At 51.2% G+C, this 14,379-nt stretch overlaps 1 protein-coding gene across 1 annotated transcript in view; it reads right to left on the bottom strand.

Moving 5' to 3' along the window:
* Positions 1-5,730: 5,730 nt before the first annotated feature.
* The window catches only part of FAM131A (family with sequence similarity 131 member A), a 77,344-nt gene continuing 68,695 nt past the window's right edge, over positions 5,731-14,379 (bottom strand). Inside the window, exons 5-6 of the mRNA XM_056850137.1 lie at positions 9,562-9,690; positions 5,731-6,310 (exon numbers count right to left, since the gene is read on the bottom strand). Coding sequence (XP_056706115.1) covers positions 5,778-6,310; positions 9,562-9,690 — 662 coding nt within the window. The 3' untranslated portion in view covers positions 5,731-5,777. The remainder of the gene's footprint in view (positions 6,311-9,561; positions 9,691-14,379) is intronic.

Below are 14,379 nucleotides of genomic sequence, written 5' to 3'. Positions count from 1 at the left end.
TCATCAGTTGTTCTTCTATGTATTCTTTCATGCGTATTGCCTAGATTTATATTATGGGTACAAAGACCTCTGTAAGAAATATGGAACATGCTAACAGTCCCATAATTCAAAAGTAATATACATGATTGTGTTAAAAGGAAAATATCAGCGCTTACCCTTCTAATGACCAGCAGACCCTCTAGGTTCTTCTACAGAAGAAATCTTGGCAATACGCATGAAAGAATACAAAGAAGAACAACTGATGAAGCAAGTTTATTGCGAAACGTGCACTGATCTGGAGGTGTCGTTTTGTTTTTGTTGATACTTTGGACCGTTGTATTATTTGGAAGGGGAACTATGCCTTTTTTGGTGAAGTAACCTGGCATCTGGCATCTGTAAAAGAAGAATAGAGAGACTTTCATTTGCAGAATCATTTCTACTTTTTACTTACCTTGGTGGTCTGAATAGGGAAGACTGTGATTTAGCTGTTCTTGTTTGTACTTTTGTACTGTTATACAAGTTCCTTAAGTTTAGGACTTATGCATGTTAATTCTGTTTATGAGTAAACGAATGGTAGAAATTGAGCCGTGTGCGGTTGTTATCCTAAGCTAGTGTTTATTCAGCGTAAGTTTTTGTTCCTTAGATAGTACCTGGAGGTTGGCAACCCTATGGTTACTGGAGGAAAGATGGGCGGTGTGAGCAAAGCAAGGGAGGGGGGCATTCCACAGACACAGACACACAGAGAGACCAGTTGGGCAAAACCACCCTTTTAATGAATTACAGATACAAACGGAACAAAATAGACACTCATACCAGCCAGGGGCGTACACCGGGAGGGGGCAGAAAGAGGGACAGACAGGTACACTATTGTGCATTGGGGGAGTGGGGAGTGCAAGGGCTAGAGAGCATGGGGGCGGGGAGGGGGGAGAATGCATAGGCTTTGGAACACAGCTCTGCACAGGCATCGAGGGCAATTGGCGAGGAGGGGGCTACCCCGAGAATAGTGGGGGGGAGGGGGTCACAGGATTGGGCCCAAAACTGCAAGGCAGGACAGGGGAGAGGGCAGGGTTGCCAACTCCAGGACAGGAAACTTCCTGGCGATTTGGGGGCAGAGGCTGGGGAGGGTGGGGTATAACGGCATCGCGTCCACCCTCCCAAGCAGCCGTTTTCTCCAGGGGAGCTGATCTCTCTCATCTGCAGTTGTGATTAGGGGAGATCTCCAGGCCCCACCTGGAGGTTGGCCATCCCAGAGAGAGCGATTAAGCCTCTCGCGTGCTCCTGATAGGGAAGGACAGCCTGGGTCCGAGCCTCAGGGTGGTTTTCCTACCTTGTTCTCCTACCCCTCTGGCCCATACCAATCTCACTAGCTGCAGCCTTTTTCAGCATTCTTTTAGGCTGTGCCAACAACAAAAGGGGGGGATCTTAACCCTAAAACCTCCAGAATTAATTACCCTAAGGTCAAGAACAAACAAACATAAGGGTCAAAATTAGTACTAAGTGCAAATGATCTTCTGCAATTTAATGTAATGAATTTGTTGCAGACAAAAATCAACAACTTGTATAAAGCCCTGCTAATTGTTTGGCTGTAATTTTGTGTCTATTTGTGTTTTATTCCCATATTCATGATAGAAATATAGAGGCTACAGCAGGGCTGAATACAAGTTGTTGATTTTTGTCTGTAATAAATTCATTATATACAACTGCAGAAGATCACTTGCACTTAGAATTAATTTTGGCCCTTATGTTTGTTTGTTTTTGACCTTAGGGTACTTAATTCTTTTACGCTGCCCACAAAGGTCTCTGGCCAGCTGGGTAAAAATGAAAGAATCAGACCGCCCCCTTGAGCAAACCTGGTCTCCCAAGGAGTATGTTAGAAAAATGCACCCTATCTTTTCCAAGGCCAGGCATAGGGTTGCCAGCTCCAGGTTGGGAAACACCTGGAGATTTTGGGGGGTGGAGCCTGAGGAGGGTGCGGTTTGGAGAGGGGAGGGATTTCAATGCCATAGAGTCCAATGGCCGAAGCGGCCATTTGTTCCAGGGGAACTGATCTCTATCACCTGGAGATTGGTTGTAATAGCAGGAGATCTCCAGTCACCACCTGGAGGTTGGCAACCCGAGCCAGGCATGTATACCCCACCCCCCTTCCCCAGGTTTCAATTACCAATTTTTTTATTCCTCTGCACTCTTTCCAAGTCCACCCCCTCCTTGATTAAATACCCCCCCCACAAGACTCTTTGCACTGTCCTTTTGATAGAGGGGGCACCCATCAGACCGAAAGAGAGGCCTGGGTAGGGTTGCCAACCTCCAGGTGGTGGCAGGAGATCTCCTGCTATTACAACTGATCTCCAGGTGGAAGCGAACAGTTTGCCAGGAGAAAATGGCCCCTGTGGAAGGTGGACTCTATGGCATCACACCATATTGAAGTCCCCGCCCTCCCTATGCTCCACCACCCAAATCTCCAGGTATTTCCCAACCTGGAGCTGGCAACCCTAGGCCTGGGATACACGGGGGGGGGGGAACAGAAACAAGTACTGAGTGACCACATTCCATCCCCGGCTACTGGAAGCCCCTGTGTTTCCTCAGACTTAGCCATGACATTGGTTTTTCCTGACCCCCATGAGAGCTAGAAACTTGGACTTTGAAGACACCACTCTTTTTTTTCTTTTAAAGAGCTGAGAACAGCGCTGGCGAAGAGGGTGGTGGTTCTTGACTAGTGAAACAAACCGGGCCGGGTAGAAGGATGAAAACTCCCTTGTCCCTGTAGGGCCCCGATCCGAGTTGGGTCATTAAGCAGCTGTACCTCTGCCGTTCAAAGAGGATTTGTCCTTATCCAGCTTGACCTTTATTCTCCCCCTCCCCAACACAGACACCCAGCAAAGCAGGTTAAGAATTTTAGGATGCTGCGGCAGCTGCCCAATTCCACATTCCCGGCCATATCCTGCACACCCTAGAGCAGGGGTGGGGAACCTTTTTTCCGCCAAGGGCCATTTGGATATTTATAACATCAAGCCCCAAGCAGGCAGCTGCCCCTGATGACACCCCCCCCCTTGGTGCGGGCCCGAGTGGGAAAGGGTTAATACAGTTTATTGGGAGGTACTAGCAGCTCCATAGCTAACGACTCTTCTGCAAAGGGGGGAAAGGGTTCCTTTTCTCAGCAAAACAAACTCATGACCGCCTTGAACAGAGGCTATTCCTGTCTGCGGGAGGGGGCGGATCACCATTCTCAGATACTTCTGAGCTAGAGATCTGCCAGGACCCACAAAGGGCCAGAACAAATGATTTCGCGGGCCTTAAACGGCCCCCAGGCCTGACATTCCCCACCCCTGCCCTGGAGTGCCTGCTTAAAAGGAGAATGGACAGCAAATCTCAAAGGAATGTACTTGATTGGAGTGTAGGCCTGTGTTCATGCGCAGGATCCTGCTTCAGTGCGCATGCATTCGGGTTGCCAGCTCTGGAGATTTTGGGGGTGGAGCCTGAGGAGGCCAGGGTTTGGAGAGAGACTTGAATGCCACACAGTCCAATTGCCAAAGTGGCCATTTTCTCCAGGGAACTTATCTCTGCCGCCCAGAGATCAGTTGTAATAGCAGGAGATCTCCAGCCACCACCTGGAGGTGGGCAACCCTAGCATGCATCGGTTACATGTCCATAGCTTTCTGTGCAAACATGCGGCGCACATGTGTCTGGGGTTGAAGGCTGCAGTGCTCTTCTTTGGCACAGGGTGTGTTTTGCTGACTGTGTTTTCAGGGATGTCTCTTTGCAGCCTCATTTATCTGACAAAGGGCCTGGGGGCGGGCTTTGTGCCTTGAACAGTTGTGCCAAAAAAAAGAAAGAAAACAATGTCACATCATGGAGGTGCAGGGTGGGAAAATCAGTGTTGGGGGATTCCTGGAGATTTGGAGATGATGTTTGGAGATGGACGTCAGTTTTCGAGACTCTACGGCATGCCATAGAGTCCACCCTCTGAAGCTGCCATTTTCTCCAGGGAAACAGATCTCTGTCACAGGGAGATCAGTCGTTATTGTAGAACTCCAGGCCCAACCTGGAGGTTGGTAACCCTAATGCGTGTGCGTGCATGCACACGGACACTAGGGGTTCCAGGTCCCTCTTCATCACCGGCAAGAGGTTTTTGGGACGGAGCCTGAGGAGGGTGGGGTTTGGGGAGGGACTTCAATGCCATAGAGTCCAATTGCCAAGGCAGCCATTGTCTCCAGGTGAACTGATCTCTATCGGCTGGAGATCAGTTATAATAGCAGGAGTTCTCCAGCTAATACCTCGAGGTTGGCAACCCTAATGCACACATTCATGTAAATGTGTGCCTGTGAAGGGAATGTGAGCCAATGGGGGATGCAGGCATGTGTCTGTGTGTCCCTTTCTCAGGCCGTATCAACAGTGCAGACTTCAGCTGGTTTCGGAGGCGTTCCCCTCTCTCCAGGAAACTTCACTGTTCCTAGTGGCATGGGGAAGTGAAGGCTAAGGACCTCTGACCCAGAATGCTCTAAAATTCCCAGGATTCTTTGGCAGCCGTCTTGCCAATCAGACTGGCAAAAGGAGACACATGCGTTGCGCATATGCCTAGTCCGTGCACCGTTCCCCCAACTGCCGGCCCGTCGCGTTCTGGGCCCAGCCCGGCGCATGTGTCTCCCCCTCTCTCGGAGCTGCTTCAGAGGAGGAAAACTGGGAGCCCTTTTCTAGCCAAGGGTCTCGTGGGTCCTGTTAATTGGGATCGGGCCGGGATGAGGATCACAGTATCACCCACCCTGATTGTCCAGGGCGGGAAGAAAGGGATGAGCCCCTTAGAAAACCCATCCCCAGCGCGGGCTCCAACGCCCCTAACGACAGCAACACGGAGACGCACATACAAAAATATAGAAAAGATCTGGGGCCCAAGGACAGGCCACCCCCCGCCCCCCACCATACTCCTGGGCCTTCTCCCAAGGGAGAGAGTTGGGGTTGAGGAGACCCCCGCCGTGATCCGTGCTTCGAGTCAAAGCACACAAACGCTTCCCCTAACTCCTCCCTCGCCCATTTCTTCCAGTGAAGCCACAGTATAAAATTCGACACAGTAAAAGCCAAGAAGGGGGCGGCGTGGGCCCAGACTACAGTTTGTATGTTTGTTTTGCTTTGTGTGGTTTTTTTTTTTTAAAAAAAGGCATAAACATGTTAAGCATCCATTGCATTCCACATTCCGCTTCAGCCCTTGGCCGTGAGCCGGAGGAGTTTGGAAGGGGGAAAGGGGGCGGTACAGGGCGAGATATACTTTTAAAATTGTCTTCGGAAACGTCACAGTTCTGCTTCACAAGCGTTTAGCCATGCCTTCCTGGACAGCCTCGAGGCGCCTGTCCACCCTGGGACACGGGGTGCGTGGCATGCTCTGAACCAGCCTGGGCAACGGTGAGTCCAGTCTGCGCTGCCCCGGGGTTCGGTATTTCACTCGGGGCTTTTCGTTCCGCCCCCCAAGACATTCTCATGCAAGAAAACAAAACAGGCCACGAGAGAGAGAGAAAATGCAGCAGGCAAAATCCACGAAGCCACGTGAAAGGCCCCTCCGGATTAAATGGTTGGAATCAGATGGCACAGTGGAGGCAAAGAGGGCGCGGGACCGGGTCGGGCGAGTGGGTTACTGGCTCGCTTCGAGCCGGCCTTCCCTGGCCCGACGCAGGTCCATGACACCTCCTGGGGAGGTCGGGAGGGAACCTCCCTGTCACGAGAACTGATGGGCCACAGAGCGGGGTCGAGGAAGGGTGCCACGGAGTGAGACGAGATGGCAGGTGCAGCATGCCACGGACGGAGCAGGCAGTTCACTGTTCCCCGGCGTCCTCCTCTCGCTCGTCCTCGTCCTCCTCATTGTCGTCGAGCGAGACTACACCGGAAGAGGCCACGTCGGACACTTTCCTCCGGACTTGGCAGCTGTCCCCGTGGATTCTGCAGCCCCCCGGGCAGTCCTTGCACGGGATCCCCTCGTCCTCCGTCGGCGAGAGGCAGGATTCGGTGAAGGACATGGAGTACATAGAGTCCTGGCACTCGAGCTGCGCCAGGCTCCGGAAGGCACATTCTCCGGCTGTGTGTGTGGGCAACTTGGAGAGGAGCGTCTCCTCGCCGCCGGACACGGAGCCCAGCAGCTTGGCGGCCAGTTCGGAAGGCGAGCCCAACTCCTTGAGGAAGAGGCTGTCCTCCAGGCTGCAGAGGCTGGAGCACAAAGTCTCCGGGGAGATGGTGGTCTGGGAGGAGTCGCTCTCCGGGTCGCAGGAGGCTTGCCGGGCATTCAGCTGGCAGAGGCGGCTGTGCAGGAAATCCCTCAGCAGAGTGCTGGGCGGGAGCTGGTTTGCGACATCTGCAACAAGACAAAGGAGTGGGTGTTAGCAGAGAAGAAGAAGAAGGAGAAGAAGAAGAGTTGGTTTTTATATGCCGACTTTCTCTACCACTTAAGGAAGAATCAAACCGGCTTACAACCACCTTCCCTTCCCCTCCCCACAACAGACACTCTGTGAGGTAGGTGGGCTGAGAGAGCTCCAAGAGAGCTGTGACTAGCCCAAGGTCACCTAGCTGGCTTCAGTTTTTATCCTCACAACAACCCTGTGTGGTAGGTTAGGCTGAGAGCATGTGACTGGCTCAAGCTCACCCAGTGAGCTTCCATGGCAGAGTGGGGATTTGAACCTGGGTCTCCCAGATTCTAGGCTGACATGCTAACCACTACGCCATGGCTCAGATGTAATGACAATGGTTTGCATAAACCACAGTTCAGCCAAGCTGCGGTTAGTCATCCCATCCAGATCATCAAGCTGTGGTTTGAGACTATCCTCTGCCTTTCTGGGAATTGCATCTGAGATTTCTGGCAAGCAATGAGCATAACCTGTATCTTTTCTGCACAAACCATGGTTTGTCTGGAATGTCTACAACATCATGGGTTTGGAAGACAGATTACAGTTAGCACAAACCATGGTCTGGATGGAACATCTAGGATGCAGGCCATGGTTTGGAAGACAGATTACAGTTAACACAAATCGTGGTTTGTCTGGAACATCTAGGACACAAGCCATGCTTTGGAAGACAAACTATGGTTAGCACAAACCCTGGTTTGTCTGGAACATCTAGAACACAAACCATGGTTTGGATACACTTTACGGTTAGCAACAGAACCATGCGTATCTGACTTGCTCAACCACCTGCAGTTCTAACCCTTATCTGTTGTGTATACCAAATGTTCGTTTAAATTTCGTACTGAAGCCAGTATAGCGAATTTGGGTTCTGTGTTTCTACCCATCATGTCTATTATTATTATTATTATTAACCACAAGAAGAAGAAGAATGAATCATTAATAATAATAATTAGTGGTGGTAATAATAATAATAATTATTAATTTTGAAAGTCAGCACAGCTTCCTGTAATCTTCCCAGTGGAGGGTACGTGGCTTTCTGCCACAGCCATGGGCCTTCTGGCGTAGGCTCCCCGCCGACCAGAGAGAGGCAGCGTTCCCATCTGTACCTCTTCCTCCTCTCCATTGCCCACTCATTCTAATTATACAGAAGAATAATTAGAACTTTCCTTCCACGCTGCACCAGAAGATTACCACTGACTTCCTTTGAAATGCAAATGGGCCCAGATTCATCGGCGGTTAATTGTAGGGGGGGGAGAGAAAAAGGAGCTGTAGTTTGCATGGACAGAGGAAGATTACTCCCTTCGCCAGCTGTTCGGCTCGCTCTGATGGACCAGCATGACCCATGGCAAACCAAGGGCGAAGGTAGTCCCCTGTGCAAGCGCCGGGTCATTCCTGACCCATGAGGTGACGTCACATCCTGATGTTTTCTAGGCAGCCTCTGTTTATGGGGTGGTTTGCCATTGCCTTCCCCAGTTGTCTACACTTTATCCTCAGCAAGCTGGATGCTCATTTTACCGACCTCAGAATGATGGAAGACTGAGTCAACCTTGAGCCGGCTCCCTGAAACCGACTTCCGTCGGGATCGAACTCAGGTCATGAGTGCAGCTTACCACTCTGTGCCACGGGGCTCTTCAGAGGTTCTTACTCCCTTGGAATGTGCTGCCTGCAAAAGCCAAGTCTCAGACCGGTATTCGCAGGCACCGTCCCCAGAACACACATACTTTTAGAACTTGGCATCTACTTCTTGTTGCTGCCACTTATACAGATTGACAGAGGGTAGGGTTGCCAACTTCCAATTGGAACATTCCTGGAGGTTCGGGCAGAGCCTGGGGAAGGTGGAATTTGGGGAGCGGAGGGAGCTCAGCAGCGACATGATCCCACTGAGTCCACCCTCCAAAGCCGCCATTTTCCCACAGGGGCACTGAGAACTTCAGCCCCCACCTGAAGGTTGGCAACCCGAACGGGAGGGCAGGTCCAAGGATGAAAGCAAGCGCGCAAGATCTGGTACAGACTAAGGTCTGGCATAAGGTGGAACAGGATCGTGCTAATCTACATGCCAGAGAGGTTTCAAACTAGTTTCAAACTCTAGGCTCAGAATTCCACTAAAGTGCCTGTGTGTGTAGGCGGTAAGTAGGGGAAACCCTCTGTACATGCACAGAAGAACTTCTGATAAAGTGGGCTCTAGTCCGCAAATGTTAGAATAAGCACTTGCTAATCTTTTAGGGGGAGGGAAGTCAGCACAATATAGCCCGATCCCATCAGATCTTGGAAACTAAGCAGGGTCGTTACTTGGATGGGAGACTACCAAGGAAGACTCTGCAGAGGAAGGCAGTGGCCCACCACCTCTGCTTCACACTTGCCTAGAAAGCCCGGGCTGTGGTCGCCATAATCATAAAATCACAGAGTTGGAAGGGACCACCAGGGTCATCTAGTCCAATCCCCTGCACTATGCAGGAAATTCACAACTACCTCCTCCACACACACCCAGTGACCCCTACTCCATGCCCAGAAGATGGCCAAGATGCCCTCCCTCTCATCATCTGCCTAAGGTAATAGAATCAGCATTGCTGATCGATGGCCATCTAGCCTCTGCTTAAAAACCTCCAAGGAAGGAGAGCTCACCCACTCCTGAGGAAGCCTGTTCCACTGAGGAACCGCTCTGACTGTTAGAAAATTCTTCCTAATGTCTAGACGGAATCTCTTTTGATTTAATTTCAACCTGTTGTTTGTGGTTCGACCTTCTGGGGCAACAGAAAACAACTAAGCACCCTCCTCTCTATGACAGCCCTTCAAGGTTCGTAAGAAGTCCTGCTCCATATTGAATGCTAGGTTGGTCCTGGGAATATTAGCTTATATCCAGGATTTGATCCTGAATGAAAAGGTCAGCGGTCAGCATGCCACTGGCTTTAAATGTTAGGTAATAGATATCTCAGTTTTTCTCAGCTTTTCAAGTTCTTGAAGATGGTTATCATATCACCTCTCAGTCTTTTAGATCACTCTGCCTGTGAGGGTCTTGGAACATGCGGCTACGCACTTGAGGGGCAGCTTCTTTGGTGGGGAAGCTCCTTCCCTTCCCTAGATGTAAGGAGATTCTTGGGTCATCTGTTGAATATGCAATATGGAACCCTGCGGTGGAGGAAGGGGAAGATCTTCCTGGGGCTCCCCCTGCTGGACGCCACAAGACACACAACGTCCGCTTGCTTACCAGGAGTTTGGGTGGTCTCGGTAGGGGTGGCGAAGTCCTCGTCGTAGGATTCGTCGTTCGAATCGTCCCCGTCCACGGAAGACCAGGCCCGCAGCTTGGCTTCGGCGATGGCAAACTGTTCGGCGACCCCTAAGGAGGAAGGGCAGCTGTCAGTCATAGGCGGAGAGGCGGGACCAAAGGAAAAGAACGGGCCACAGGATCGCATCCCAAACAAGAGTTTGTTGATTCGTTCATTTGTAGCCACACACACCAATGGCGTGGCATTTAAAGAGACCAGGAGGACTTCCAGGTTGCAGTCTGGCGGTCCTACCCCCAAGAAAACAAATTGTTAAGCTGGTTTATTATTCATTGAGCCGGGTTGCAGATTCCAACCAAGAATCTCCCCCCCCCCCCAACACACACAATTCACTGTTCCACTACACATACTCCTTGGTTCAAAATATATGCAAATTTAAAATTGCTCCGTCTCCTGCCAAGTTGAAATATAACAACAGCTAGGAAACTAAAAAAAAAAAGTTCCACGGCCCAAATTCTACTAGCAAGATGAAAATGTGCAAATTAAGAACATTAGCATGATGCTACCTCATTTGCATATATTATTGGAAAACAAGGGTGTGTTCCCCCCACCCCCCCGGATAGCATCACAGGCTTGGGGAAAGGAAGACGTTTCTTTGCCTCCTAGGAAGAGAGAAAGTGTAGATGCGGAGACAGGGAATCAGAGAGAGGGATAGGGCTGCCAACCTTCAGGTGGCGGCTGGAGATCTCCCGCTATTGCAACTGATCTCCAGGCGACCAAGATCAGTTCCCCTGGGTAAAATGGCCGCTTTGGCAACTGGGTTCTATGGCGTTGAAGCCCCTCCCCTCTCCAAAACCCGCCCTCCTCAGGCCCAACCCCCCAAATCTCCAGGTATTTCCCAACCCTGAGCTGGCAACCCTAGATAGGGCACACACACCGTTTGTCAGACTTTAGATGGGGGCGGCACATGACTTCAAGCGCACCGTCTCTTGGCTAACCGAGTGTCCTGAACCTACTGCTAGTCAGGTATACTGCAAGACCACCCCACAAATTTGAGTATTAAGGGGGAAGGGAAATCCCCCAAGTCTCCCAGAATAGCACCTCATTCATTTGAAGATTGAAGAAGAAGACGACGAGATGGTTTTTATATGCTGACTTTCTCTACCACTTAAGGGAGAATCAAACCGGCTTACAAGCACCATCCCTTCCCCTCCCCACAGCAGAAACCCTGAAGAGCCACTGCGGGTCTGAGTATACTGACTTGATGGACCAAGGGTCTGGTTCAGTGTAAGGCAGTTTCTTTTGTTTTAAGGGGAGGGGCTGTGGCTCAGTGGTAGGGCATCTGCTTGGCATGCAGAAGGTCCCAGGTTCAATCCCCGGGATCTCCAGTTAAAGGGACTAGGCAAGTACGGGATGTGAAAGACCTCTGCCTGAGACCCTGGAGAGCTGCTTCCAGTCTGAGTAGACAATACTGACTCTGATGGACCAAGGGTCTGATTCAGTAAAAAGCAGCTTCATGTGTTCATGTGCTGTTGGAAGGTTCAGGAGCAGGGCCAGAAACGAAAAGCTGCAACCTTACTTCGGACTGGAGAGCCGCTTTCAGATCCTCAGAACCCAGCGTGCCCATTTCACACTGGGTTCTGCCACTTGGCTGCCAGAAAGCGGAATGCCTCTGAGCGTACCCAGAGTGCCCTGGCGCTTCTCCACTGAAACCCCTGTCATGTCTGGAGCGCATGGCGGGACCCAGCCCCGTCTTTCTTCATTTGGCTTGTCAGCAAGCAGCCGCGCCTTGGGTTAAACCAGAGGCTGTGTGGTGGCTAATTTGGGGCTGCAGCTGCCTGTGTGCGTCACCCCCCCCCGGGCAGGGGGGGTTTGCGGAGGGAGGCGGTCACTCCCCGCTCCCAACCACTGCAATTAGCCCACAGTTGCCTGCCCCTCGAAGCCGAGCCAAATGAGAGAAAAGAATCTAGCGGCCGAGCCAGCAATTCCCTACTCAAGGCAGAGGTGTGACCAACAGATGACAAGGAGTCTCCTGTCATTTGAAGAGCTGCATGGAGAAGAAGAAGTGGTGGGCGGGGGGGGGGACAGGGAAAGAAATCCAGTTCACCAGATTAGGGTCCACCGCTCATGTGGAGGGGTGGGGAACAAAACCCAGTTCTCCAGATCAGAGTCCACCGCTCCAAACCACCGCTCTTAACCACTACACCACGCTGGCTCTTTTTAGACTTCTCGTGTGAACCTCTCCAGTCCTCTCTGCCTGTATTCGCTATATATGTCGGTATCCCTTCATTTATATCCCACTTTTCTCCCCAAAGTGGCTTACAACATTCTCTCCTTCTGCCTCCCCCACGTGTCCAGCTGCGAGAGAGAGAGAGAGAGAGAGAGAGAGAGAGAGAGAGAGAGAGAGAGAGAAACTTCACATTCTTGTTTTCCATGCTAAAGAGGGGAATCTATGAATCAGCCCCAATGCCATGCTCTTCATTTGCAAGCTAAAAGGCGGCGAAGGAACGGCAAAGGCAGTGTGGAAGCCCAGGGAGGGCTCGCTTCAAAGAATGAATCACAGCAGGCCCCGGAGTCCCACACGCCTTGAACACACCAGGTGGCTTTTGCTGTGTCTCCGGCAGCAAACTCGTAACAACTTGACGTCACGGCGTCAATCTGAGTGGTTGTCATTTGCCACAGGCCACGGTGACCTGGGCCCAGCACGAATGACCTTGGCTTGACAGGACTTAACTACTGGAAATGTTTCATAGGGTCTTAAAGCAGCCATTGAGGGGCTGTGGCTCCAGGGTAGAACATCTGCTTGGCATGCTGAAGGTCCCAGGTTCAATCCCCGGCATCTCCAGTTGAAAGGACCAGGCAATAGGTGATGTGGAAGACTTTTGCCTGAGATCCTGGAGTAGACATGACTGACTTTGATGGACCAATGGTCTGATTCAGTAGAACAGGGGTGTCAAATATGTGGCCCGCGGGCAGGATCCGGCCCCCGGAGGGCTTTTGTCTGGCCTGAGGAGCCGAGGCAGCTAGTCCCCCTTTCTTCCTCCCCTGACCTTTTCTGAGCTTCCCAGAGCCGTTGCAGCCCCGCACGTCAGCCGGAAGCTCTCCCTGTACCTCCCCGGGTTGTGCTGGCCGCCCGCTGCAGCCCCGTGCGCCAGCCGGGAAGCTTTCCCCTTCCCTTTCTGGGCTTCCCAAGCCCAGCCAAGATCCTTCCCCCCCCCCTCCCTTTTTGTCTTTCTCTTCCTCTATTTCATTCTCTTTTTCTTTCTCTCTTCTCACTTTCTCTCCCTCTTTCTTTCTCTCTATCACTCTTTCTCTCTTTTCTCCCTTTCCCCCCTGTCCCTCTATCTCCTATTCTTTCTTTCTTTCTTTCTTTCTTTCTTTCTTTCTTTCTTTCTTTCTTTCTTTCTTTCTTTCCTTCCTTCTTTCCTTCCTTCTTTCCTTCCTTCTTTCCCTCCCTCCCTTCTTTCCTTCCTTTCTTCTCTCCCTCCCTCTTCTTTTCTTCCTTCTTTCCATCCCTTCTTTCTTTCCTTCCTTCCTTCTCTCCCTCCCTCTTCTTTTCTTCCTTCTTTCCTTCCTCCCTTCTTTCCTTCCTTCCTTCTCTCCCTCCCTCCCTTCCTTCTTTCCTTCCTTCCTTCCTTCTTTTTTCTTTCCTTCCTTCTTTCCCTCACTCCCTCCTTTCTTTCCCTCACTCCCTCCCTTCTTTCTTTCTTTCCTTCTTTCTTTCCTTCCTTCTTTCTTTCCTTCTTTTTTTCTTCCTTCTTTCCCTCCCTCCCTCCCTCCCTTCTTTCCCTCCCTCTCTTTCCTTCTTTCCTTCCTTCCCTCCCTCCTTCCCTCTCTTTATTTATTTATTTATTCATATACACATGGCCCGGCCCGGCCCGACCAAGTGACATTTATGTCATACCCGGCCCTCCTAACAAATGAGTTCGACACCCCTGCAGTAGAAGGTAGCTATGTGTTAAGAACATAAGAAAGGCCATGCTGGGTCAGACCAAGGCCCATCAGGTCCAGCAGTCTGTTCACACAGTGGCCGGCCAGGTGCCTCCAGGAAGCCCCACAAGCAAGATGACTGCAGCAGCATCTATCCTGCCTGTCTTCCACACCACCTAATAGAATAGGCCTGCTCCTCTGATCCTGGAGAGAATAGGTATGCATCATGACTAGTATCCATTTTGACTAGTAGCCATGGATAGCCCTCTCCTCCATGAACATGTCCACTCCCCTCTTAAAGCCTTCATTTTTACTTACTTCATTTAGATGAAGAAGTGGTGGTTTTTATACCCCGATTTTCTCTACCTTAAGGAGTCTCAAACCAGCTTACAATTGCCTTCCCTTCCCCTCCCCACAACAGACACCCAGTGTGGTATGTGAGGCTGAGAGAGCTTGGAGAGAACTGTGACTAGCCCAAGGTTATTCAGCAGGCTTCATGTGGAGGAGCAGGGGGAATCCAACCCGGTTCTCCAGATTAGAGTCTGCTGCTCTTACTCACTACAATCATTTAAGGGGAGGGTGACCTGGCTGAGGAATCTCCAAAATGGCAAGAAACAGCACAGGGTGGGGGGTTAGATTTCTAACAAGGGTGGGATTTTGACATGGGCCAGGGACAAGCAGAGCCATGTAGCTGCCAACCTGGCTGGGCCCACTCTGCTCTGACTCTGCCAATGGCTCCGTGGCACTGTTGGCCGTTGGAGCTGAGCGCCCCTGGGCTTATCTTCTTCCTGAATGCCCACCAGCAGGGCTGGCCCAGGGCTTTCCGGCACCCGAAGCCAACAATGACTTCAGCATCGCTGAAGTAGAAAGAA

Source organism: Euleptes europaea, chromosome 5 (genome assembly GCF_029931775.1).
Source record: "Euleptes europaea isolate rEulEur1 chromosome 5, rEulEur1.hap1, whole genome shotgun sequence".
Lineage (NCBI taxonomy): Eukaryota > Metazoa > Chordata > Lepidosauria > Squamata > Sphaerodactylidae > Euleptes > Euleptes europaea.
This window is presented reverse-complemented; position numbering and strand designations above follow the sequence as displayed.